Source organism: Spermophilus citellus, assembly GCF_964194105.1.
Source record: "Spermophilus citellus genome assembly, chromosome: 17".
Classification (NCBI taxonomy): domain Eukaryota; kingdom Metazoa; phylum Chordata; class Mammalia; order Rodentia; family Sciuridae; genus Spermophilus; species Spermophilus citellus.
Window position 1 is genome coordinate 37,491,516 of NC_138199.1, and position 24,843 is coordinate 37,516,358.

General features: G+C 38.3%; 1 protein-coding gene across 5 annotated transcripts in view; it reads left to right on the forward strand.

Annotated features, from left to right (window-relative positions):
* Positions 1 to 24,843, forward strand: part of AP2B1 (adaptor related protein complex 2 subunit beta 1) — a 120,623-nt gene that overhangs the window by 87,104 nt on the left and 8,676 nt on the right. For all 5 annotated transcript variants that reach the window (XM_081270416.1, XM_081270414.1, XM_081270415.1 and 2 more), the window contains 3 exons: positions 3,317 to 3,446; positions 18,391 to 18,475; positions 19,636 to 19,722. In XM_081270416.1, coding sequence (XP_081126542.1) covers positions 3,317 to 3,446; positions 18,391 to 18,475; positions 19,636 to 19,722 — 302 coding nt within the window. The remainder of the gene's footprint in view (positions 1 to 3,316; positions 3,447 to 18,390; positions 18,476 to 19,635; positions 19,723 to 24,843) is intronic.

Genomic DNA, 24,843 nt, shown 5'->3' on the forward strand with positions numbered 1-24,843 from the left:
CCACTCTGTTAGTGATACTCTCATTTGAGTTTTTAATTTGGTTTATACTTTCTTTTATTTCTAGAATTATTGTTTGATTATTTTTTTATAATCTCTATCTCCTGATAAAGATGCTTAACTTCTTCTTTTATCTTTTTATGTAATTCATTTTCAATGTATTCTTTCACTGTTTGAATTTGCTGTCTCGTATCCTCTTTAAGGTTCCATTCCATCTGTCTAAGGTATTCCTTGAGTTCCTTATATGACCATTTTTCTGATGGCTCTACGTCCTCCTGAATATTTAGGCTGTCCTGCATTGTTTGTACTCCTTTTCTTCCTTGCTTTTTCATGCTGCTCATGTTGCTTCTTGTTCTGTTTGACTGCTGAGTTACTGTTTACTCCTATAAATTTATTTGATGCTTCGGAGAAAAGGTATTAGAAGGGAAGGGAAGAAGTCACTAAAGAGAATGAGAGTAAGCAGATAGAATTCAAGGAAGGGGGAATAAGAGAATTGAAAAGAAATGAAAAGACAAATAATAATAAAAAATGAATATTAAAATTAAAAAAATAAAATAAAATAATAAAAAATTTAAAAAAATTTAAAGAAATTAAAAAAATATTTACAAAACAACAACAAAAAAATGAAAATGAAAAAAAACCCAAATTAAAAAAAAAATTAATAAATGCAGTCTTAGAGTTTGATTAACTTCTCTTCCAGTAGGTGGAGCTGTGCCCACTGGGCCAAGCTTCTCCTCTCAATAGGTGGGAACCAATCACTGTGCAGCACCTCTTCCTCCCAGACTGGGCGGGTCTCCAATCCTGGGTGCCTAGGGCCTTCTCTTGTGTCTAGACACTTCCCCTCTTTTCCTCGAGCCAGGCCCCGCTCACCGGTGACGCTCACCACAATACTGGCTACACGCCAGGTCTGCTGCTCCTGGGAGCTCTGTTTTCATGAACGACTGGGCACACTCTCCCTGTTTGACATACCCTCAGACCCTAAGTTTGTAGAGCTTGGGGCTGAGAACCCCCAGCGAATTGGCTTGCCCTCCAGTAGCCACGCCCCCGGTAGCTGGTGTAAGGGACCTCAGTTGTCAGCACTGGTGGGAGTGGTAGCCGGGAGTTCCACTCCACGAGTCCTGCGCCACTCCTGATTCCCTTGGTCTGGCTATTGCGCTCATGGGAGAGCTGGGAGGGGGGAGGGGCCCTTAAGGTTTCCCCGCTGTGTGGAGAGGGATGGCTAGGGGATTACACACCTGCTGCCGCTGGTTTCAATGAATTTATCTCCTCCGCCGCGTTTTGGTTACGTCAGTTCTCTGCCATGGTGGTATCCCATGCAAATGGTGACAGTTCGTTCCCTTTGCCGGGTGACCAATGCAACGGGTGGGTCCTGTCTGTCTCTCCCAAGCCCCATTTCAATCCTGTGGCCACTGCCTATGAAGGCTTGGTTGGCATTACTTCCGTGGGATCAGAAGGGCCGACCAGTTGTTTCAGTGGGATCGTTAGTGCTGAGTCATAGCGGTTTGGCTGCGAGAAGCAGGTGAACGAAAGCTTGAATGCAGCCGATCCCGGCTCGGTGTGTGTTCTGAGAGGCCCGGACTGTTCGCCCCAGATCCACGTCAGCTCTGCATTGCTTAGTGATCCTGAGCAAACAGCATTTAGACAGTTTACGACTCCCTATGCCCACACAGCTGAAGGGGTCAGAGACTAGATCTCTCCGCGCCCGCCGCCATGTTGGATATCTGGATCTATCTTTTTTGCTTCATTCTTCTTGGAAATCCTTTGTAATAAAGGAAATGTGCATAACCTGCATTCCTCTCTACTTGTCTTTTGCCTTTTATTCTGTACTTAGAAGAACAATTGGAAGATTTGGAACCATGCCCCTGCCATGTGTTCTGTCCCAGTAATAATTTAGGCCCTGGGTTCGATTCCCAGGACTGCAAACAGTCCTTTTATATAATTTTTTTATTAGTTATAGATGACACAATATCTTTATTTTGTTTATGAGAATCAAACCCAGTGCCTCACACATGCTAGGCAAGCACTCTATCACTGAAACACAATCCCAGCCCAACAAATATTTCTCTACCCATTTTGACAATTGAAATAGATAGTTAATTATCTCTAATCATCCCTTTAGTTATTTTATAAATACCATAGCCCTGACTTCCTTTCTAAAGCTATTTAAAGCACAAATTCTTATTTATTTATTTATTTGTTCATTTATTTATTTGGTTTGGGGTACTGGAGATTGAACTTTATAGATACATCCTCTACCACTGAACTATATCGATAGCCCTAAAGCCACCTATTTTTATTCATTTGTTGACAGATACCTAGACTGGTTGCATAACTTGTTTGTTGTGAATTTTGCTGCCATAAATGTTTATTGATATTGATATATCACTCTAGAATGCTGATTTGAGCTCTCTTAAACACATACCAAGGAGTGAATAGCTGGGTCATAGGGTGGTTCCATTTCTAGTCCTCTGAGGAATCTCCATACTGCTTTCCAAAGTGGTTGTACTAGGTTTTTCCCACATCCTCACCAGGAATTGTTAACAGAATGGGAATTTTTTTTTAATATTTTTAAATTGTAGTTGGGCACAATACTTTTATTTTTTAAGTTATTTTTTTAAATACTCATTTTATTTATTTTATGTGCTGCTGAAGAACGAACCCAGTGCCTCGTGCGAATGCTAGGCAAGCGCTCTACCACTGAGCCAGAGCTCCAGCCCCTTATTTATTTTTATGTAGTGCTAAGGATTGAACCAGCGCCTTGCACATGCTAGGTGAGTGCTCTACCACTGAGCCACAGCCACAGCTCCCAGAATGGGGATTCTTAAATCTTTTTTCCAAAATTATCTAAGGAAAGATTTATTTAAAAAATATATTTTTATTAATTATTGATGGACTTTTATTTATTTGTTGATATGTGGTGCTGAGAAACCCAATGCCTTACACTTGCTAGGCAAGTACTCTATCAGTGAGTCACAACCGCAGCCCTCAGGAAAGATTTATAAAAAGAAATGCTTATCAAACCTCTCTAGTGGCATGATAAATGGAATAAACTTTGAGAATAAGAGCATTAGCAAAATAGTTCGGTACTTAGGAATGTTTTCATTTTCCTCAAATGCATTTAATGGAAATCAGAGGTATGACATCATCAATGTTATAGCAAGTTGGAATTGAGCAACTTGTTTCCTACTATTCCTTCCATTTAATTGTATTAAAAATGTTTTTTTTTTTTTTTTTCCCAAATGAAGTAGAAAGCCATTTGAACCGAAAGATCTGGCTAAATCTTGATTAATTTCTGTGATTTCTTCATCTTCTCTTCAAGCTTTGGTGTCATCCCAAGCACTCCTCTGGCCATCCATACACCACTGATGCCAAACCAGAGCATTGATGTCTCCTTGCCTCTCAATACCTTGGGCCCAGTCATGAAGATGGAACCTCTGAATAACCTACAGGTCAGTTTTACTTTACTTGGCTAGTATTAGATGATATCTTGCCAATTTTTCATTTTTATATAAAGAATTCCTTTGTAGTAGCCCATGTATCTTTGTTATAACAAAATACTTGAGGATGGGTATTTCATAAAGAAATATTCAACTAGCAGTTTGGGGGGTCCAAGAGCATGGTGCCAACACTTACTTGCCCCTTGGCTTCATCAAGTGGTAGATGGCATCCTGGCAGGAACATGTGTGAGAGGGAGAGGTGACGATGACCGGACAAGAAGCCAAAGAGCAAAGTGAGGCCAGTCTTGCTCTTTTTATAACAACTTGCTCTCACAAGACCTGAGCAGAGTCCCATAAGGACTTCCTTAATGTCTTCCAAAGGCTGGGTACCCAGTGACCTAACCTTCTCCCACTAGGCCATCCTCCCTTCTTCAACACCAGCATAACTAAAGACCAGCCATAAACTGTTAGAGGACAATCATAGCACCCTTTCTCTTCCTTGTATTAGTTGTGGAATAGAACTTGAAATAACTATGGAAAATAATTTTACTTTGTTTTTAAGAACAAAGGTTATACCTTGACAGAATTATTTATTTATTCTTTTACTCATTAAATGTTAGGAAACCTTTTTCTTAGCTTTTTTTTTGGGGGGGGCAGGTGTACCAGGGATTGAACCCAGGGGTACTCAACCACTGAGCCACATCCCCAGCCCTGATTTATATTTTATGTAGAGATAGGGTCATTGAATTGTTTAGCACCTTGCTGTTGCTGCTGATCAAGAACTGGTGAAATCTAGGGTGTCTGACAGAAACAAATGGAAAGCAGCCCTTTAGCAACAGTTCCAAATTTTAGCATGCTTTAGGCTCGGGGGGGGGGGGGGGCCGGGGGGGATTCAACTGAAAGTGAGCTCACGATTTAACCAAAGAAGGAAGGGAGGAAAGAAAAAGGTGTCCACTGTGAAGGACAAAGAAGAAATGATCCCCTAACTCCACTTAAAACTTGAGATGATAGAACAATTTAAATGAGACTGAATATCTTTGAAATGATGAAAGAAATACCAACTTTCCAATCAAGACAGGTAAGATCCCATTGTACTATCTTCTGGAAATACAATAGACAGCAACAGTAAGTTACTTACAGTTAAAACATTCTTCAGTAGTGTAAATTTCAGTGCACCAGGCCTGTTTGCCAGTTCACCAAATACCTTATTGCTGCTTCTTTCAGCAAAGGGAGTAATGATTTGAAGAGTAGACAGGTGAGGCACAATATAACTTGGCTCAGACCAGAAAAATAAAACAATATTTACTGTGCAGTAGGAATTGGCTGTTACATGATGAGAATAATGTGTTAACAGGCTTTTCCAGCTCAGATCCTGAAGCAAATAACCCAAATCTGCATCTGTTCTCTTTTCTTGAAATCTAACTTTCCACTGACCTACAGAACCTCAAGCCAATAATATTTGAGGATAGTCATCAGGCATGCAAGAATGCTGTCTTTCAGAAGTAGGAAAGCAAATTTGGGTCACAGAAACCAGGGCAAATTTTCTACTCTTAAAAAGAACATAAACAAACGAATAACTTTCCTACTTGCATTTCCATTTCACCAAATCCCAAATGGAAATCCTCCTAAAGTTGGATCTTAGTTCAAACCACCCCCTCAAAAGTATTGATATGGTATTAGGACTAGCAATTTACAAACATGATTTTATAAAAAACAGGTTGTGGTAGTGCATACCTATAATCCAGCTACTTGGGAGACTGAGGGAGGATGATTGAAAGTTTAAGGCCTGCCTGGGTGACTAGGTGAGGCCCTTAGTTTTTACTTTGTCTCAAAGTAAAATTTAAAAAGGAAATGAGGATATGGTCTGGAGCTGGAGCTGAAGCTCAGTGACAGAACTCTGGGTTCAATCCTTAGCACCATATACAAATAAAGGCATTCTTTCCATCTGCAACTACAAAAAAAATTTTTTTTAAAGGAATGAGGATGTATCTCAGTGGGAAAGCACTTGCCTACCATGCACAAGCCTCTGGGTCCAGTTTTCAGTACTGCAAAAAGAAAAAAGAAAGAAAGAAAAAAAGCATACCTAAAAGTTTTCCATCTGTAGTTAACTACAGATTCTTCACATTTTTCCCAGGGGTTCTCTTCTTTCAGGGATGTCATAATTTTAGTTCTGTCACTAATTAACATGTCCCAATGGAGAAGAAAAGCAAACAATTGGAAAAAAAAATTCCCTATGAGCAGTTCTATTTAACATCTTCTGGTAGAAGTTGAAACTAATGGCTAGCTTACAGTGGATGAGTTACTTTATATTTCAGCTTTCATTCTGCCCTTGTCCTGTCCCCATCTAAACAAAAAGAATCAAAATTCTACAAGGTTAGACCATGTAGATGCAGATAACACTAGGAAAAAATAAATCAAGCATTTAAACATATTTACATAATGTTTAGATTCAAGAGCTTATGTAGAAAAACTAATACTTTTTTAGTACTCCAGACCATGAAATTATTGCAGGCACTGGAGGATTGGGGAGAAAAGAAATTTTGAGTGAATTGTGCGTTTTTGTGATTTTTTTTTACTGATTTGGTATTAGTGTATAGGACAAAATAAACAGTTGACAAAACTATAATAAAATACTTGTAAGAATTTTATTAAATGTCCATCAGTAGAGTAGAGGGAAAGGGCCAGGGGAAGTAGGAGCAGAGGGAAAGTAATATACAGGGAGATTATATTGACCAAATTATATTATTATATTGTGGACATGTATGAATATGTAACAAATTCCACCATTATATGCAACTATAATGCACTAATAAAATAAATATGGGAAAATGTCCATTATACTAAACATTGGCTTATGGTCTGAACAACCAATTAAAAATTAAGATTAAAAAGATACCATTCCTTCTTAAAATGTAAGGCAGATTATGCTTTAGATACAGGAATTAAACAACTAGTAGAGATTCAAATTTATAAACTTTTTTTTTTTTTTTTTGGCTTCATTCATGTTAGTTATGAAAAGTCTTGTTCAGGGTACAGCCTAATATATGTGAGGCTTCAGTTCAGTCCCCAGCACACACCCCCCCACACACACACACGAATTTAATTTATAAATATTAACAGAGAACAGAGATTAAATTTAAACTTTCCCCTATTGGGAACGTCTCTTGAGTTTATATCATATAATTATATTTCTAAAAAAAAATAATGAATTTCCTCTGTTTAAATAAAACAAAAAACCTTAACAGATGTCCAAATGAATTTTCTCTAAACGATTTTAAATGACTTTGATTATTTCATCTGTTAGTTGCTTAGAAACATTTTCCCAATAAACTTCTTCAAACTTTACACACAAGTGACCGCTGCTTCAAGTCAGTGTCTGCAAGGAGATGTGGAATTATGGCATGTTTTGTGTTTATCCCGAGAGGAGGATGGTCATGGTCTTAGCATAGATGCTGTAGAGTTTACACAGCTGCTCTGCTTCCTTTTTCACTGGGATGTAGACTTTTCTGAGAACATTGATAGCATCATTCTTTGAAGTTAATACTTGCCAGAATCATAAAAGCACAGTTTGAAGAGTTGACTAGTTCTATAGTAAGAAAAACCTAGTCTTCAACCCTTTTTTTTCAACAGGGCCCCAATTTCCTCTTCCACAGAGGCAATCCTAATTTGCTTAGATGATTCTTTTGACCTTTACCTCTTTGTCTCTTAATTACATGTTTTTTTTATTAGGACTTCAGATTTTAGGACTACATCTCCCCCTTCACTGCTATTATCTACACGCATACTTCCCATATTCCCATTTTCCTGATATAGTAACTTGGGAAGCTGATGCAGAATGATCACAAGTTTAAGGCCAGCCTCAGCCACTTAGTAAGACCGTGTCTCAAAAAATAAAGGGCTGGAGATGTAGCTCAGTGGTAGTGTGCCCCTGGACTAAATCCCCAGTACCAAACAAAACAAAACAAAACAAAAATCATCTTTGAGTCTCCTGTCTGGAACATAAAAGCTTTGTGTCTGTGTTCTGGGAACTATGTCAGGAAAGAAGGCTGGAGACTCTTAGCATTCACTCTGCATAAATTTACTTAATCCTCAACCCCTCAGCCTTGTCTGGCATTCACTTCTGAGTGCTGTATACTTTGTCTTCTGTAAAAGAATTAATCCTCAGTTTTGAACAGGGACTCAGTGTCTGGCAGTATAGAATTGTGGTGGGGAATCAGGACTCCTGGTGGCATCCTAATCCTCCTCCTTTTTTTTTTTTTTTTTTTTTTTGTGGGAGGGTATTGGTGAGGGGTTGGTTGCTGGAGATCAAACCCAGGGCCAATCTTTTAATGCCTACCCCTTGTTCAATTTCAAAGGTGGTTCCAATCCTAAGCCTTTTAAAGTTCTAAGGTATTATTGATAGTCTACCTGTTTTCTAGTACTAAGATTTTTACTTCTTGTTTTTATGAATTTATGGCTTTAACAATTTTGTTTTCCTTTAATTATGGCAGAATTTCTTTCAGAAGAAAGGAAACTTAAATGGGGTTTTCAATGTACTGTTTTTTTTGTTTTGTTTTTCCTAAGAGCACTGATAGTACCTTCTTAATTCTTCTTTCCTTCTTTCTATACTATTTTATAAAGGAGACTTAGAAGTGAATCTGTGGATGAAGTGTAAAGTGTGTGTGTGTGTGTGTGTGTGTGTGTGTGTGTGTTCATATATATATATATAAAATATACATATTATATATATATATATAAACATGCTTTTAAATATATTTTTATTTCTGTGTTTCAATCTCACATAAACACAGTTGAGGAAGAGGCTAAATGTTAATTAGGGAAAAGAAATAGATATAACATCTCAGTTTTTTTCTCTGAAAGTCTTCTGAAATAAGGCTCTGTCATCAGTTCTGTTTATTTAACCTTTGAATGATTAGGGCAGAAAACTCTGAAGACACTAGCTACGAAGGATATAATCTTCCAGTCCTGTTTATACATATCTTTTAAGATCTTTGTCAGCCAAAGGAGTTTTTTGCTAATGTGTGGCCCTGGAGGAAAATTCTATCCCTTGTGATTCCTATGTTATAGTCCCAGTCTGTGAGATAGTTGCAGATGGTGTGCCTGTCCCTGATATTTCATGTCTTGCATATGTCCATTCACACTCAGAAAGCCCACAATTGTAGCTATTGTACCAGAGAAACTAGTAAATGCTTCCAAGCGAAAGACCTTTTCAGCAGCTTCTGTCAAATTAAGCAAACCAACTTGGCATTTGCTGACTTTTCCTGACTGTTGTACAATCCAAACAAATTCAGTGTTAAAGCTTCCTTTGGTCATCCAGAGTCCACAATCACAAACTCCAGTTGCTTTTATGGCACCATAGTGCTGCTTGTGTACACTTGAGTTCTTGAAGTGGTGACTATTCCAGGAACAATGGAGAGATTCCCAAGTCACACACATAGATCTAGTGCTGCACATAATCCTATAAACCTAAAATATTCCATAAACAATATGTAGATATTGAATTCTTAATTATGAAATACTAAAACATTTTGCTACCAAAGAAAGTAGAAAGTACTTGTGGGCTGGGGTTGTGGCTCAGTGGTAGAGTGCTTACCTAGCATGCATGAGGTACAGGGTTCGATCTCCAGCACCACGTAAAATAAAAACTAAATAAACAAAGGTATTAAAAAAAAATAAAACGAAAATACTTCTTGTGACTGCTGCTGCAAGTCTGATATATTTTTCATGTCACATCAGGATTATACACATCCTTTAATTTCATCTGAGAAATTTAGTATCTTATGTACTCTATATATTCCTCTATAGATTGCCCTTGTTGATACTTCTTATCTTTTTTTGTCAAAATAACCAAGATTTGGGCTGGAGGTATAGCTCAGTGGTAGAGCACTTGTGCAGCATGCATCAGACACTGAGTTTTATTCCCAGCACTGCCCTGCCCGCTGCAAAAGATAACCAAGATTGTATACTAAAGTAGTATCTTATTATTATATTATTGTCTTCCTGTTAACCACCATTCAACTACCAGTTTCTGGGCTCTACCCCACTTCTCCCTCTCCCCTCAGTACTGGGAGGACCTTATGTATGACAGACATATACTCTGCCACTAATCTATATCCCCAGCATCTAGGTTATCTTTTAGGAATAGGCCTAATAATAGCAACTGCTCTGCTTGAATGACTACACATAAGAAGTAGACAAAAATTCTAGCTGGGCTGGGGCATGTAGTCCAGTGGTAGAGCATTGCCTATTCTGTGCATTCAATCCCCATCCCTGCAAAAAAATAAGATATATTCTGCAAGCAGAGGTGGTCTGGTGGATGAGAAATCTGTCTTCAATGGCAGGAGACAGTTGTTCTGAAATCCAGAACTCAGTTTTCAAAACGCCCAAGCTAGTTTGTCATAAAAAGGAGCCCATGACCAGGTGCGGTACACACTGTAATCCCAACTATCCAAGGTGCTGAGGCAGGGGCCGATAAATAAAATATTAAAATTCTCTCTCTCTCTCTCTCTCTCTCCCCCCCTCTCTCTTCCTCTCTCCCTCTCTCTTTGAAAAAAAAAAATTTAAAAAAATAAAAAGTAAAAGGTAATAACGGCCTAACATTTTCCAACTACAGATTTTCTTTGCTTTCTCCAAGAAAGTTTACTTTGATAGAAATAGGTGTGATTATAAATTAAGAGGCAAGGAGTAAAAAGTTGAGACCCCCTAAAATGAAATTTACTTTGGGAATGAGTTGGCACCTAGCTGACTGTCCATAAACTAGAGATTGTATTGGGACTTGATGGGTGTGAATTTAGCTCTACCTTCTGTAGTTCAGAGGTGATGACTACCAGTGGGTTGCTTCTAAAGCTATATTTGAGAATCTAGTGCCAGCTGCTGGAAGAGTTACATAACTTGATTTCAGTAGTTCTAACCCTGCTGTGCTTTGGACTTCTCCCAGTGGACAGCCCTAGAGTTCATCATTCTAATTTACTCCAGCCCAAATCAGAATTTTGACAAATTTAGTCCATAAAGCATAAGTCTTAAATCATTGCTTATCCATGCCACTTGAAAATATTAATCTTCTCTTTGGTATTCTGTAACTTAATCTACATACATTCTAGTTCATAGTCTGCGTTACTTGAAAGTTTTTGAGACTGAAATTAAGTAAATCTCATGGCAGAGTAAGGACTACAGGAGACGTCATAGAATTTCAATTTCAATATCCTTTGGGTTTTATTCATCTCTGAAAATAAAGCCTGCTGGTTGGACACTATGGTGCATGCCTATATTCCCAGAGGCTGAGGCAGGAGGTTCAAAAGTTTGGGGCCAGTCTCAGCAACCTAGCAAGGACACCTGCAATCTTAGTGAGACTCTTTCTCAAAATAAAAAATGAAAAGGTCTGGGAATTAGCTCAGTATTAAAGCACCTCTGGATTCAATCCCAATTTTAAAAAAGAAAGAAAAAAAAGCTCTACTAAAAGAAATTGGAAATTTTTTTCCCTTTTTTTTTTTTTTGGTATCAGGGGTGCTTAACCATATCCCCAGCTCCCCCACCTTTTTTTTTTTTTTTTGTCGGAGAGAATGCTGGGGATTAGAACCCAGGGCCTTGTGCATGCAAAGCAAGCACTCTACCAACTGAGCTATATCCCTAGCCCCCAACTGCGTTGCTGAGGCTGGCTTTAAAATCAAGTTCTTCCTGCTTCAGCCTCCAGATTATAGGTGGCAAAGGGATTAGAGGGTTACATCAGGCCTGGCAAAGAGAATTGGACCTTAAGATCTCATTATGTTTTTGTTTTTTAAAGTCATTTTTGTTCATTGTGTCTTTAAAGCCCAATAATTATGTGCTGCCAGAGGATTAAGAGCTGTAGAGATCATCTGGAGGCTTATTCAAGGCTTTCCTTTCTGGTTCTGAAGGCTTTAAATATGGAAACTTGAAATGCTGATGTGCATGTGGTTGCCCCATAGGAACTGTCATCCGAGGGACACAGAACCACTGCTTCCATCAGAAGAGGAACCTGTCAGTTTTTCCCTATAGAGGGTTTCACTGTCCATATACTCTTAATAGCAAACAACACCCTAATATGTCCTGAGAACAGATCTGGCTTTTAGTTGAAATGAACAGCAGATTGATACTATTTGAGGGCTGCTCAGCTATCATGCAATCTACTTGATCTAATGGGTGAAGTAAGAAAAAACAGAATTCTTGTTTGAATTTTAGCATTGGAATTGAATCAAAGATGCTATTCAGGTTAAACTTAATTAGCATCAGAAGGAAAATAAATTGACATTTTCTTTGGAGGGTTTCATGACTATTTCTGCTATATTTTTAAACTGTACTTAGATATAGTCTCTCTACGTTGATTAGACTCCAGTAGCTAGTAGAAAGGGCCACTTCTGCTTGAATCTCAGCTGAAATATATCCCACAGTTGGACTCAGTGCCATTAAAAACCTGTCACTCAGAACCATTCCCCTAGAATCTGTTGACTAGGCTGTGTGGTGCTTAAAAAAACACATCTGAATCATCATTCCTCAGAGAACTGGGGATGGTTGGCGTCACTGCCTGGTCCTAACTTGGACCAGCCTGCAAATAATCTTTCCAGAAGCTAAATGGAGAGGAGAAATAAAAGAAAAAAATATTCTTCAGAGACTTGGAAAGGTCACAAGTGACGTCATGGAAGAGTAGATGATAGGATCTCAAGAAGAGCCATGTTTTGCTGGACTAGGTTTTTCTTGTGTTGGTGCCTCCTTTGTTTACCTGCAGTGAGAGGTGTGCTTAGAGGTCTTATTTGCCAAAGTTGAGACTGAGTTCGTCTCATACCTTGTTCTAATACTTTGAGTATATGAAACAAGGTTAGAATGTTAATTTAGCCTGCTCATCTCCAGCTGTGTCCCCGTGAAAAGGCTGCAGCTCCTGCAGCAGGCTTCCTCTACTATGGAAAGAAACTAATTGCTGGGTACAGGCTAAAGCTGACAGGCTGTTCTTTACTCAACAGCAACTGAAAGTAACTTTTAAAAAACATTATTATTATTAAGCATTTATAGCCACTTTTTTTTTTCGTCTCAAAATGCCTTCTAATCATTTCTATTTGCTCTTCCTATTAATGTCTCTGAGAAGCAAGTTAACATTGTTATGGTTACATGTTGCACGTGACATACTAGAGGAACAGAGGATTAGGTGATCATCTTTTTGGTATCTATGGTCTGCTTTGGGTACCCTCAAAGTGGAAGCTGAGGTGTGCATTTCTGTTCTTTGGCTCTTTGAACCTGTTTCTTCACTTCTTTTAATTTGGTTTGTGAGTATTGTGACTTTTATGCTTTTTAGCAGCTAACAGTAACAGATGTGTTTTACATGTTGTGCATACACACACAAAGACAAAACTAAAACAGGAAATATTACTTACTGCTCAAGAAAGGCACAATATTTTCTGTTCTGTATATTTCTTTATGCCAATTTCAATCCATTCAGTTTTAAGAACCATTGGTTGGTCATGCCCCACCATGGTAGGGACACTTGAAGCTAAAGAGTACACAAAGGCGCATTTTCATGGAGCATTAGTTTTACTCGGAGGTAAAGCGAGAAACACATTTTGAAACCATACATAGAGGGCTGGGGTTGTGGCTCAGTGGTAGAGCACTTGCCTAGCATGTGTGAGGCACTGGATTTGATCCTTAGCACCACATAAAAGTAAATAAATAAAATAAAGATATTGTGTCCATCTACCGCTAAAAAAAAATTGAAAAAAAAAAAAACAAACATGGATGCATGATAGAATTTACTTCATGGAACTTCAAAAAAACCTTTGTTTTTATGATGGGTTATTTTGTGCTAAGCATCTAAAATCCTGTCACACACACACACACACACACACTTCCTTCCAGTGTGTCCCTACTTTGCTCTTCTGTTAAGGGAAGGGAAGCACACTAAAAAAAAAAAAAAAAAAAAAAAAATGAAACCTTTTTGGAACCTTTAAACTATGTTCACATCTTGTCCAAAAAGCCAAAGGAGATAAAAAACTTGTATGATCATATTCAGTATTTACTCTCTGACAATCACTATTCTAGAAACCAAGAATCCTGTGGTAAACAAAAGTCCCTTCCTTTTTTAGAATTTGTGCTTGGTTGGAAGTGGTGTATGTTGCATCGAGACAACCGTAAACAAACAAAAAAGTATGTTGGAAGGTAGTGAGGACAATGGAGGGGGCCGAGAATTGAGGTATGAACTCCTAGGGTTGGAGGTTGAATGATGCAATTTTATAAGTACATTGATCATGGAAGACCATTAATGCAAAGACCTAAAGGAGGCAGGGAGAAAGCCATGTAGATTTCTGGGGGAAGAACGTTCCAGATAGAAAAAAGAGCAAATGCAAAAAGTAGGAGCATGCCTGGTGTGTGCAAGGAAGAGCAGCAGACTGCTGTGACTGAGTGGAGCTAATGAGGGAGGGTCGCAAACATGACATCAGAGGTAATGGCCAGATTATAGGCAGTTGTTTACTGTGATTTTATTTTGAGTGAGATGGGAAGTCACTAAAGATTTGAACCAAGGAGTATTTATGAGCTGACCTACATTTTAAGTTCACAATGAGTGCTGTGTGGAGAACAGCCTGGGGAAGCCAGGGTTTGTGAAGTAGGAGTTGCAGGGGATGGGTAGAGACAAATGCAGAGGTAGGGAGACATTGAAAAGCTTTGTAGTATTCTATTTACTGAGTTTGGAAAAGATAGCAGGAGGTTCTACTTGGGGTTGGAGAGGAGAAATCAAGAGTTTGGTTTTGGACATATTCCTTTTAGGATCTCTCTAAGTTATCAAAGTGAATATATTAAGTAGGCAGTTGGATGTATATGCAATCATTGATTTCCCATAAGCATACTAGGAATTATGTTAAAGCTCACAGAGTAGTTCTCCAGAGTGTCTGGATTATATCTTCCTATTCTGAACCCGTTGGGATAGTGAATTGTAGAATAAGAAAACAGCTCCATTAATTTCTTTTCCACTCTTTTCTCTCTGCCCCCTCCCTCCCCTTTCCTCATCCCTTCCTCTCTATCTCGCTCACTCTCTCCCCCTCCCCCTCTTCTCTTTAAGGCTGATTCAGTTCTATTAAAGAGTAGTTGACATCAGGATTGGAACTGAACTGGCTTCGTACTGTGTTTTTCGGTTGGTCTTTTTTGCCTAAACACCCAAATAATGATTGGCATATCCTTGGAGAATCTAGCATTCTTTGGTTTATGATCCATTACCAATGTTCTTCTTCCTTAATGTGCAGATATTATTGTAGCTCAGTGATTCAAAACCAAAAGAATCTCCACATTATCCCATCCGCTCTATCTCTGCCTCACTGAAAATCCATGTGTGTGCCTAATGAGCAGTGTTACTGGTGAGATTATGTTGTGCATACCAACAAGGCAGAGGAAGAGTTGAGAGACCAGAATTTCATTCCATTTGCTGACTGTCTTTCCCTTAATTTCATGCAGCAAATGTTTCTTGCACTAGGCAGCATGTTAGTGAAAATGAGAACCAGCTCCTGCACTCACAGAGTTCTTTGTAATATGAGCGAGCCTGATGAAAATAATTACTTTATGCCATAATAGAAGTATATGTGCTGGGTACTGTGGGGAAGCTTTAGAGCTTTCTGAGAAATTTCAAAACTGAACTGATTCTTAAGGTTAAATCGATATTCTTCAGACAGTTGAACCTTAAGGAGAATAATATATTAAAAACAGAACAACATGTAAAAGGGCACAGAGCTGTGAGTTTCAGTATTGGGGGAACAAGAAGTAATTTTGATATTGTTGAAGTGAAGGCATAGACTGGAGAAGCAGGCAGAGGTCAGATTCAGAAGTGTTCCTATATTCTTGGAATGAACAGCATCCTAGGCAAGGGTAAAAGTTTGAAAGCTGCAGAATACAGATTTGGAAAGTTAAAGTAAAAGAGTTGAAATGCTTCCACAATGAGAGACCTATGCAGGAGATCCTAAAAGATGATATTTTATCAAGACACAGTAGCAAAAAAAAAAAAAAAAAATCATTAAGCTAACAATTCTCCAGTAAGCTTTTAAAAAAAATTTTCTAGCTGGGCATGGTGGCACATGTCTGTGATCCCAATGGTTCAAGAGGCTGAGGAGAAGGACCAAGAGTTCAAAGCCAGCCTCAGCAAAAGTGAGGCACTAAGCAACTCAGTAAGATCCTGTCTCTAAACAAAATACAAAATAGGTCTGGGATGTGGCTCAATCATCAAGTACCCCTGAGTTCAATCCCGAGTACCCCAAAAAAAAAAATCTTTTCTAATCTTTTTCTAACATATGGTTGTACTAAGATTTCAGGTAAGTTTAATATGGTTATCCTTAATTATGAAAAATTCTCATTAAAACAGGAGATGGTGAAAAGCATAAATTTTTCTTTATCAAATACTTGTTATAGTACTGGGAGGCAGGCATGTTCTGTATGCTGTGCAAATATTAGCTAATTATTCTCATTACAACTCCATGAATTCTATACCATTGTGATCTCCCTTTTATAGACAGAAAACTATATTAGTACTACTTGCCCAGGGTGAGACAGCTAGCAGGTGTCAGAGTCAGAATTTGAAATCAGCTGTTTTTACTCCCAAGACTATGCTCTGAACATCTTTGTGTGCTGCCTCTCATAGGGTGTCCCCACTTCTTCAAGAATTACTCTAGAGCAGAAGTCCTGGAGTAGTCTTCAGAGTGTGTTGAAACTCCTGCAATTGCATGTCAAAGTGTTGCTTGTGCATTTTTCAGAGAGAGTGTTCCTGGCTTTCATCCATTTGTCAGAAGAGTCCCAAAGGGCCAGGCATAATAATCCCAGCTTCTCAGGAGGGTGAGACAGGAGGATTGCAAGTTAGAGGCCAACTTGGGCAATTCAGAAAAACCCATCTTAAAATATAAAAAGGTTTGGAGATGTAGTTCAGTAGTAAAACACCACTGGTTCAATCCCCGTTACCAGGGAGGAAAAAAAAATTAGTAAACATTGCAATGGATGGCACATTGTGAGATATTACTGCTTTATATTCAAAGATGATAGTAATGATAGTCACATTTCTCATGAGACCTAAATGTGATCCACATTAATTTCCCTAGTCTTCTCTTCTAGATGTCCTTTGCAGAGCCTAACACTATTTCAGGATCTTCTTGGTGCCCTTATTTGAAAGAAGAGTTCTCTTTCTAATTCTGCTGAGTACCAGATGAATTAGAAAATACCTTGGTGTCCCAGAAGCCCACAACTGGCATCAGTCTTTGAAAGCAGTGCTCTGGTGCATCTTAAAGTCTGAAGTCCCTCTTTCTTAACATTTTTTACTCTGCTTAAATCTACTAGGTTTGATCTTTTTGAGAATTCTATAAACTTAGCATTCTATGTGATGTAGTTTAGAAATTCCTAAGGTTGGTAAATGAAAGGTTAAAAGCAAAAATTACAAGGGAAGTAATTTGAGGGATTCTTGTGGGAGAGAGATGAGAAAGATTGTCAAGGAGTTATAACCAGACAGTTATGGAGGAGGAAGCAAAAGTACAGTTTAAGTCAGGAAGATGAATTGATAAAGAATGTAAAAGGACTGCAAGTACTTCAGAAGGAAGATATTTTGGATCTTATTGCAAAATTTTGAGTAAGAGACACATGGTTGAAGTGTAAGTATTTGTCCTAAAAGCGGGGAGGGACAATAGTGGTACCAGACAAGCACTTCTTTCCCTTTTTTTTAAAAAAAAAAAAAAAAGCAAAATGACAGATAAATAGACATGGCTACTGATCACAGGATTTGCCCAGAGAAATTCTTTCCTACAGTGCAAAGACCATTGGTAGGAAAGTCACTATGACAGAAACCAGTGGGAAGTGATACTTTGGAGCAGTTCTCCTCTCTCTCCTTACCGTATATGGGTCTTGTGCTGCAGTGGAATCTGCCTGTTTCTGAATGTGTACACCCATCAGTCTTGCCCCTAATAGATGTGCCTAACTGTAGCTTTTCTAAAAACAGCATGCTCTGAATTGAGCAGACCCTGGTAAAATCACAGCCCATAAGATTGTATTGTGAGTGGAAAGCTCATTTCTTTGCTTACGAAAAGGCTGAAAACTTCTTAAAATCATCAGGTTTACCAATGTTTGATCCAACAAGCATTTTCCAACAAAAGGACCTAGGAAACAAGAAATAACTTTAAAACACATAGATGAGGCAATATGGTGCTAGTTGCTGTAGAGAAAAAAAAAAGATCAAGGTTTAGAGTCAGACAAATATAAGTCTGAATTCTGATTTTTCTGTATAGTAGCTGTATGATCCTAGATGTGACTTGGTCTTTCTGAACCTGGGTATCCTCATCTGTAAAATGAGAGGTGAATGATACTTACTTTGTTAGGCTTCAAAAGGGATAGTTAGAAAAAGGATTAGATATTAATATCATTAGTAAGTAAACTTAGTAGGTGCTAACAGCTATTATTAACAATCATAAAAAAATTAAGTGAAGAAAAAAATTTTTAATGGTACTGGGGATTGAACCAGGGGCACTCTACCCTTGACCTACATCTCAGCACACCCCACCCTGCTTTTTTTTTTTTTTTTTTTTTTTTTTGAGGGAGGGTCTTACTAAGTTGCCCAGGCCTCTAACTTGGAATCCTCCTGTCTCAGCCTCCCAAGTCACTTATCGAAGGAATGTGCCACTGCACCCAGCAAAAGAAATAATTATGGAAACAACAACCAAAAAAATAGCTAAATAGATTATTATTCTAGGTATAGAAGTTGTGCCGTGAAGATGGCCCTTGTGGAGAAAAGTAAACTTGCAGGTGGTCAGAGTTCTATGACAGTAGTGTAATAAAGGATGTGTTTTGCAGTGTATAGGTTAGTGTGTCATGATTTGAGGACACCTTCACTGACCAAAAGAGGAATGAAGTAAGCAGATAGATTTCTAGACACACAAGTTTTTTTCCCCTCCTACCTGGCCCCCTCTGATGTCCTCATTTTCCCTTGTTGGTTTCCTGGCAGGTGGCTGTTAAAAACAATATTGATGTCTTCTACTTCAGCTGCCTCATCCCACTCAATGTGCTTTTTGTAGAAGATGGCAAAATGGGTAAGTACATCCTCCTGTCCTTCTGCTAAATATACCTTTGCCCTTCCTCTGAATGTCAAGAGAACATAGCCTGGGAAATACATGTTATTTTGTGGTTAAAAAAAAAAAGTGGGGTAAGGATATCCTAAAACCCTAATAATTGTTTCTTATTTATTTGCCTGAGTCACTTTGTTATTGTGTTTCCATTGGTCTCTAAATAACAGCACATAGTATCTGAATGTTCCAATCAGAGAAGTACACCAAGATTCAGTGTAAGAGGTTTGGGGGAAAGGTAGACGTGGACTTGATCTTAACTGTACCATTTATTAGCTGTGTGACCATGGACTAGCTGATTAGCTTTTTCTGTTTAATTTTCATGTTTGCAAAATGAAAATTGTTTCTATAATGACTTAATGAGGTAATATGTATAAATGTTACACTTTGTACTAAGTTCATACCTCTTCAAGATAATAAATCAGTAATTTGTAATAAATCATTAGTACTCCCTATGTGGCTGTTAACATTTCTGTCTTCCCTTGTTTAAGAAACCACTACCTGATAAAAACTAGCCTTTCAGCCAGGTGCAATGGCACACACTTAATCTCAGCAACTTGGGAGGATGAGGCAGGAGAATCACAAGTTTGAGGTCAGCCATGGCAATTTAGACCCTGTCTCAAAATAAAAAGGGCCGGGGGTGTAGCTCATTGGTAGAGAACTTATGCATGAGGTCCTGTGTTGGATCCCCTATACCACCATCCCCCCCCCCCAAAAAAAAGCAAACTAGCCTATATTATTAGCTATTAAGTTATATTGGTGCTTAATTGATTGGATCTTTACAGTGGCTCTTTGGGGATAGTTGGACAGACGTAATTATAAATGAAGAAATTCAGGCTTAGAAAGGTCACAGGACTTACCCAAAGTCACCCAAACAGGAAAACAAGGGAACCAAAACTGACTTCTAAATGAAAAACTCTTTCCCAGTGTATCTTCATGCTTTTGAATGAGGGGTTGATTGATCTGGAGTTTATAATACCAGTGCAATAGATAAAAATTGGCTCCAGTTCCAGCCTGCTGCTGGCTGTATTGCAAGAGCTAGTATTCCAAAGGGGAAATGTGCAAGGCACCAGAAATGAGAATACTGACAATACATCTACCCTTTTTCCCCCTGCTTCCCAATACAGAACGCCAGGTCTTCCTTGCAACATGGAAGGATATTCCCAATGAAAATGAACTTCAGTTTCAGATTAAGGAATGCCATTTAAATGCTGGTGAGTAATAGTTAAGTTTCATTTTCATCTTAGTAAGCCAATTAGATATTTTAAGGTTTTATTTTTGCTTTATATTCCTCTTTCTTTCCACATCTAACATGTTTCCAGTGGATAAGTGTTAGACACATTACTTTGCAAAGCTCTCTTTACAAACTTGGGATGTGTCGATATAAGGCACTAGATTACAAGCTAATAGATTTGGGAAACAGATTAGAAAGAATCCATCTACACAGTTCTTCAGTAGCTGAAGACAAGTGATTCATATTACTTAAACATCTGATTAACCGGGTTAATCAGATGACTTAAGTAATCATATTATTTAAACATTAAAGTGTCCTTTGAGGATATGCACTTTCCAAATAATTAAAAGGACCATTTCATCTTTTCTGCCAATACCTTTTGATATTGAAGGAAATGTAGCTATCTTTCTGAGAATCCTGTATTTAGAATCTCTTTAATTTATAATTAAAGAATGCATTGTGGTTGATTAAAGCCTGGATGGTAACCTTTTTCTTTACTGCCTTGTATCAGCTTTTATATGATGATTTTTATCCTCTTTCATTCACCATTAAAAATCCCCAGACTCATGGGAGTTCATAACCCACTTGAATCAATCTGTGAAATATGGTATGTTAAGAACTATGTAATGTTATGAACAACCAACAATAAAATAATTTAAAAAAAAAATCCCCAGACTCTTTGGTAGTTAATTTTATTACTATAATAGAACATAAAAAGAGGTAACCTAAGAGGAGACACAATAGCAGCTGTCATTCCCTAGGGTTTTGTTTCACTGAAGTGGAAGAAGCTCTTCACTGTTTAGAGTCCAGCATTTTGTGCCTGCCTCCTCCCTTCTTCTCCCCCTTAGACACCCCCTTCATCTGTCTCAGTATAAAGATTTTATGAATTCAAATGAAAATGAGCCTTGGTGCTTGGTCAGTATCTCCTTCTTTCCTCATTTCCCCATCATTTCCTCTTCCACACTTTAATATTTATCATAAGGTGCTTTCAGCACACTTCTATCTTCTCTTGAAGATGGAGCAGGATATTGGGGGAAAGAGGCAATGTGGCAATTCAGAAAGTTGTTCCAGCGGGGCTGGGGATGTAGCTCAGTTGGTAGAGTGCTTGCCTTGCCCAGCACTGCCAAAAGAAAAAAAAAAAGAAGAAAGTTGTTCCAACTTTTTGTTTTTAATTTTAGTTTTTTGGATCTCTGTGTTGTTTTCATCTTCTGTGTTCAGATAGATCTTTTCATATAGAGCTTTGAAATCTGAAAGTGATCAGCTTCTTCCTCTGATGCCTCTTTTGAATGTGATGTGGATATAGGCCTTCTTTGAGAGATTCAGGAGACAAGCCCTACTTGAGCCCTCAGATATAAAAGACAGACAGACTGACATTTTTTGAATGTATAAACTTCATGCAGAAGTTTGCTTTTGATAAGGATTACCTTATACCTCCTCAGCGCTTAGAGAGGTGTTGAGTGTTGACTCATGATTTCTATCAAAATAACTAGTTAGTTGATTCTCTTCATCTTGTGCCATGTCATAAGTAGGTGACTGTCATCTGTCCCTCTCACTGAGACTGACTGGTCAGTTACCATGAACCTCATCAGGTGAGCACAGGAGGTTGGACAACTTTACATGGAACAAGCTATTCTTCAAGAAAACCAAAATGGGTCTCTTCAGAGAAGCAGCCTCTACACTCACTTGGAAGAGATGGGACCTGGATTAACCATCACCCTTGTGGCAGTTGATCCAGTAGCAGCATTTCAGATAGCATGTTTCTGAGATCACTTGTTCCTCAATAAAAAAGGGTGTAGCCTCTGTGGTCAATTAAAGTTGAAAAATACAGCATGTGAAATGCCTCTCTTAGAAGTTGCCATTGTAGGGGCTGAGGTTGTGGCTCAGCAGTAGAGTGCTTGCCTAACATGTGCAAGATGCTGGGTTCGATCCTCAGCACCGCAAATAAAATAAAGGTATTGTGTCTAACTACAACTAAAATAATATTTAAAAACAAAAAAGTTGCCATCGCACATTCACACACTAAAAGCTCAGAGAAGGCTCTATTAAAGAAACTGTTTAACTCAGTGTTAGCTGAATTTATTTGATCATAGAATTTAAAATCATGAAGTTCTTTTTAATGACTCATGGAATATCATTGTTTCTTGAACATGATCTGGGAAATTCTGGTCTATGTAGCCAAGAAAAGCTACAGTAATTGGAAGTTAGGTTTGGTTTTAGAGGTCCAGTGTGAAAGAGATGTGCTTTTTATAAATAAAAAATGGAAGTTGGAGTGAATGAGAGCTTTAGTTTGCCCTGCCAAAATAATAGAAAAAAGAAAAAATATTATAACCCTGCTTCAAGGTGAGAGTTTTGAAGCTGTATTTCACTTGCCAAAGAGGAAATGCCTGGCCTTTTTCCAGGTAAGGCCATATCCTCTGATGTAGACCTCAAAGTAAATTCAGTTTGACCAGTTTTGTCATGGCCCCACTCCAATCCCTCTCTGCCTTTGGTGCTCCAAATACCATTGAATTGGTTTTCTAGTTACACTGCTCTGTTGCAGTGGAGCACATGAAACATACAGAAAACCAGCCAATTTGTTTTCTCTAGGAGCCCAAGGCCATCACTGGGCTCCTAAATCACTGCTAATCTTGTAAGACCACTTCCTGTAACTAATCCTTTCTAACTTTTCCTTTTACTCCACCCCAAGGGTCTGGAGTGTCCTGGCCTTTACATTTCTTTCCACTCTATTAAGAGGAGTGTTTGCAGGTTTAGTGCCTTCTGATTCAACACCCTGGGTCTAGCTAAGAGCTAAAAATAACATCTTTTCCAGCTGCTCTGCCCTAATCACAATAGCACCAACACTTAAAATAGCTTTTCTGTGCTAGCGTAGACATTTGACAGATGGAACGAGCACTTTGAGGGTTATAAGAAGTCACAAGCTTAAAGGACTTACCAGTCTAGCATTGAGCTTTTACTTTTGCTTTTTCCCATCCTTCTAAAGAAGAAAGAGACCCTCTTCCCAAGTCTTAATAATAACCAGACCTTAATAGAAAGGCGTATGCAATAAGGATACTTATGGTGCCATTAGTTATTGTAAATAACATTTTTAGATTAGAAAGGCACTAATGGACAGGACTCCTTGCTTCCTAGCACTAATCAATTCTACAGAAGTCGAGATCTTTCTGAATCTCTTTTGCATCTTAACCATTGGGCCTACTCTTGGAGTTAGTACATATATTTGGGAACACTACTATAAGTGCATAAGAAGTAGTTGCATCACTAGCCATATCAAAAAATGAATCTGTGTGGAAAACAATACTATAAATCATTTTTGTTTTGGGGGGAAGTAGAGTACCAGGGATTGAACTCAGGGACAATCGACCACTGAGCCACATCCCCAGCCCTATTTTATATTTTATTTAGAGACAGGGTCTCACTGAGTTGCTTAGCGTTTTGCTATTGCTGAGGCTGGCTTTGAACTCTCCATTCTCCTGACTCAGCCTCCTGAGCCTTTGGGATCACAGGCATGTGCCACTATGACTACAAATCTTTTTTTTTTTTTTTTAATTAAGTATTTAGCATATTCTTAAAAGCTCAGAGACTGCCCTTTGCTAGCTCCTGCACTGTGTGATAATGTATTTTATTGTAAATTTTAAAAATTAAAAGTCTATACACCTCAAAAAAAAAAAGCTCAGAGTCATGGTATATCTGTTTTCACTAGTTAGACATTGTAGTGAGATGAGATATTTCTTTAGACATGGGCATTAAGTGGTAATGAGTTATATTTCTGTGTTTGTCATGGCTCTCTCCATCCCTTGGAACATTTAAAAAATGGGAACTTTCCCAGTCAACTCTTAACTTTGTTTGCTCGAATTATAGAGTGTTTTTTCCAGCAGTCTTAGTGGTTTTGAACTCGATAATGAATGCCTTAGCTGTTGCCTGAATGCAAACTCCCCGATTCCCACTGTCTGCTTTGGGAACCTTCTTTATCTTTATTGCTGCCAGAAGAAGTGTGACTTAATTTAAGAAAAACGATTATAGGTGGCACACACCTATAATCCCAACTACTTGAGAGGCTGAGTTAGCCTTAATGATACCCTGTCTCAGAATAAAAATTTCAAAGGGGCTAGGGATGTAGCTCAGTGATAGAGAACTTGCCTACATGCAGAAGACCCTGGGTTCAGTCCCCAGCACTATGATGGAAAGAGAGAAGGGAGGAAGGAAAAAAAAAAGCTGATTCACACATACTTATGTTAGAAATCCTCCTTTCATTCAGTCCTCTGATAGAAGTAGCAATACAACAACCATTCATTCAGTATTAACGCAGCTAAGTTCCTGGCCTGTCATCTCTTGCATAGGTGGTAAGATCATAAGAAGTCTAGTAATCTGGGCATTGCTATACACATTGTCTAGAACAAACATGCCTATGCAGAACTTATAACAGAAATTCCTACTATGTGTATATTTTGTTGTTCTGGGAAATGGACAAACACCTTGAAAGGTTAGGAATAATAGTTTTTTCAACGTAACACATGCCTCTATGTGTTCAAGACAATCCTGTCAAAAGATATTAGCCAAACTCCAACTGGTGATGTTGCTTAGCAACCCAGTCTAAGCTGCAAGAACCCTTCACTGTGGGAATGAGGATGACATCCAGAACTGCCTGACCCCCCACAAGGTGATTGCAAAGCATACTGAAACTCTCTTCTCTACCAATATTATATATAAGTACTCTGAGATACACTTTTTGGCTCCTCAGCTATTTCATAAGTTATAACTGTTCTACTTGGTGTTATTAAAAACCTTGGAAATAAAAGAGGAAAAGTTAAGTAGTAAATAAATGTGTTGAAAATACTTAATGAATGGGGCTTTAGTTCATCCTTCCCCAAACTATTGCTGGTTTGATTGTAGTAAAAAGATATCAGGGTGAGTCGTACCTTCAAATTCGCCTATATTTGTGGAGATGGTTTTTAGTATCTATGGCATTATGTAAATATTGGCATTTTCAACACCCAAGTCAGAGGCATATTCATAGATATGGATGACAGTTACCTTATTGTGTCCCAGGTACTATGGTAAGCCACAGTGAAAAACTCCAGGATCCCTGTCCTGAGGAATTACC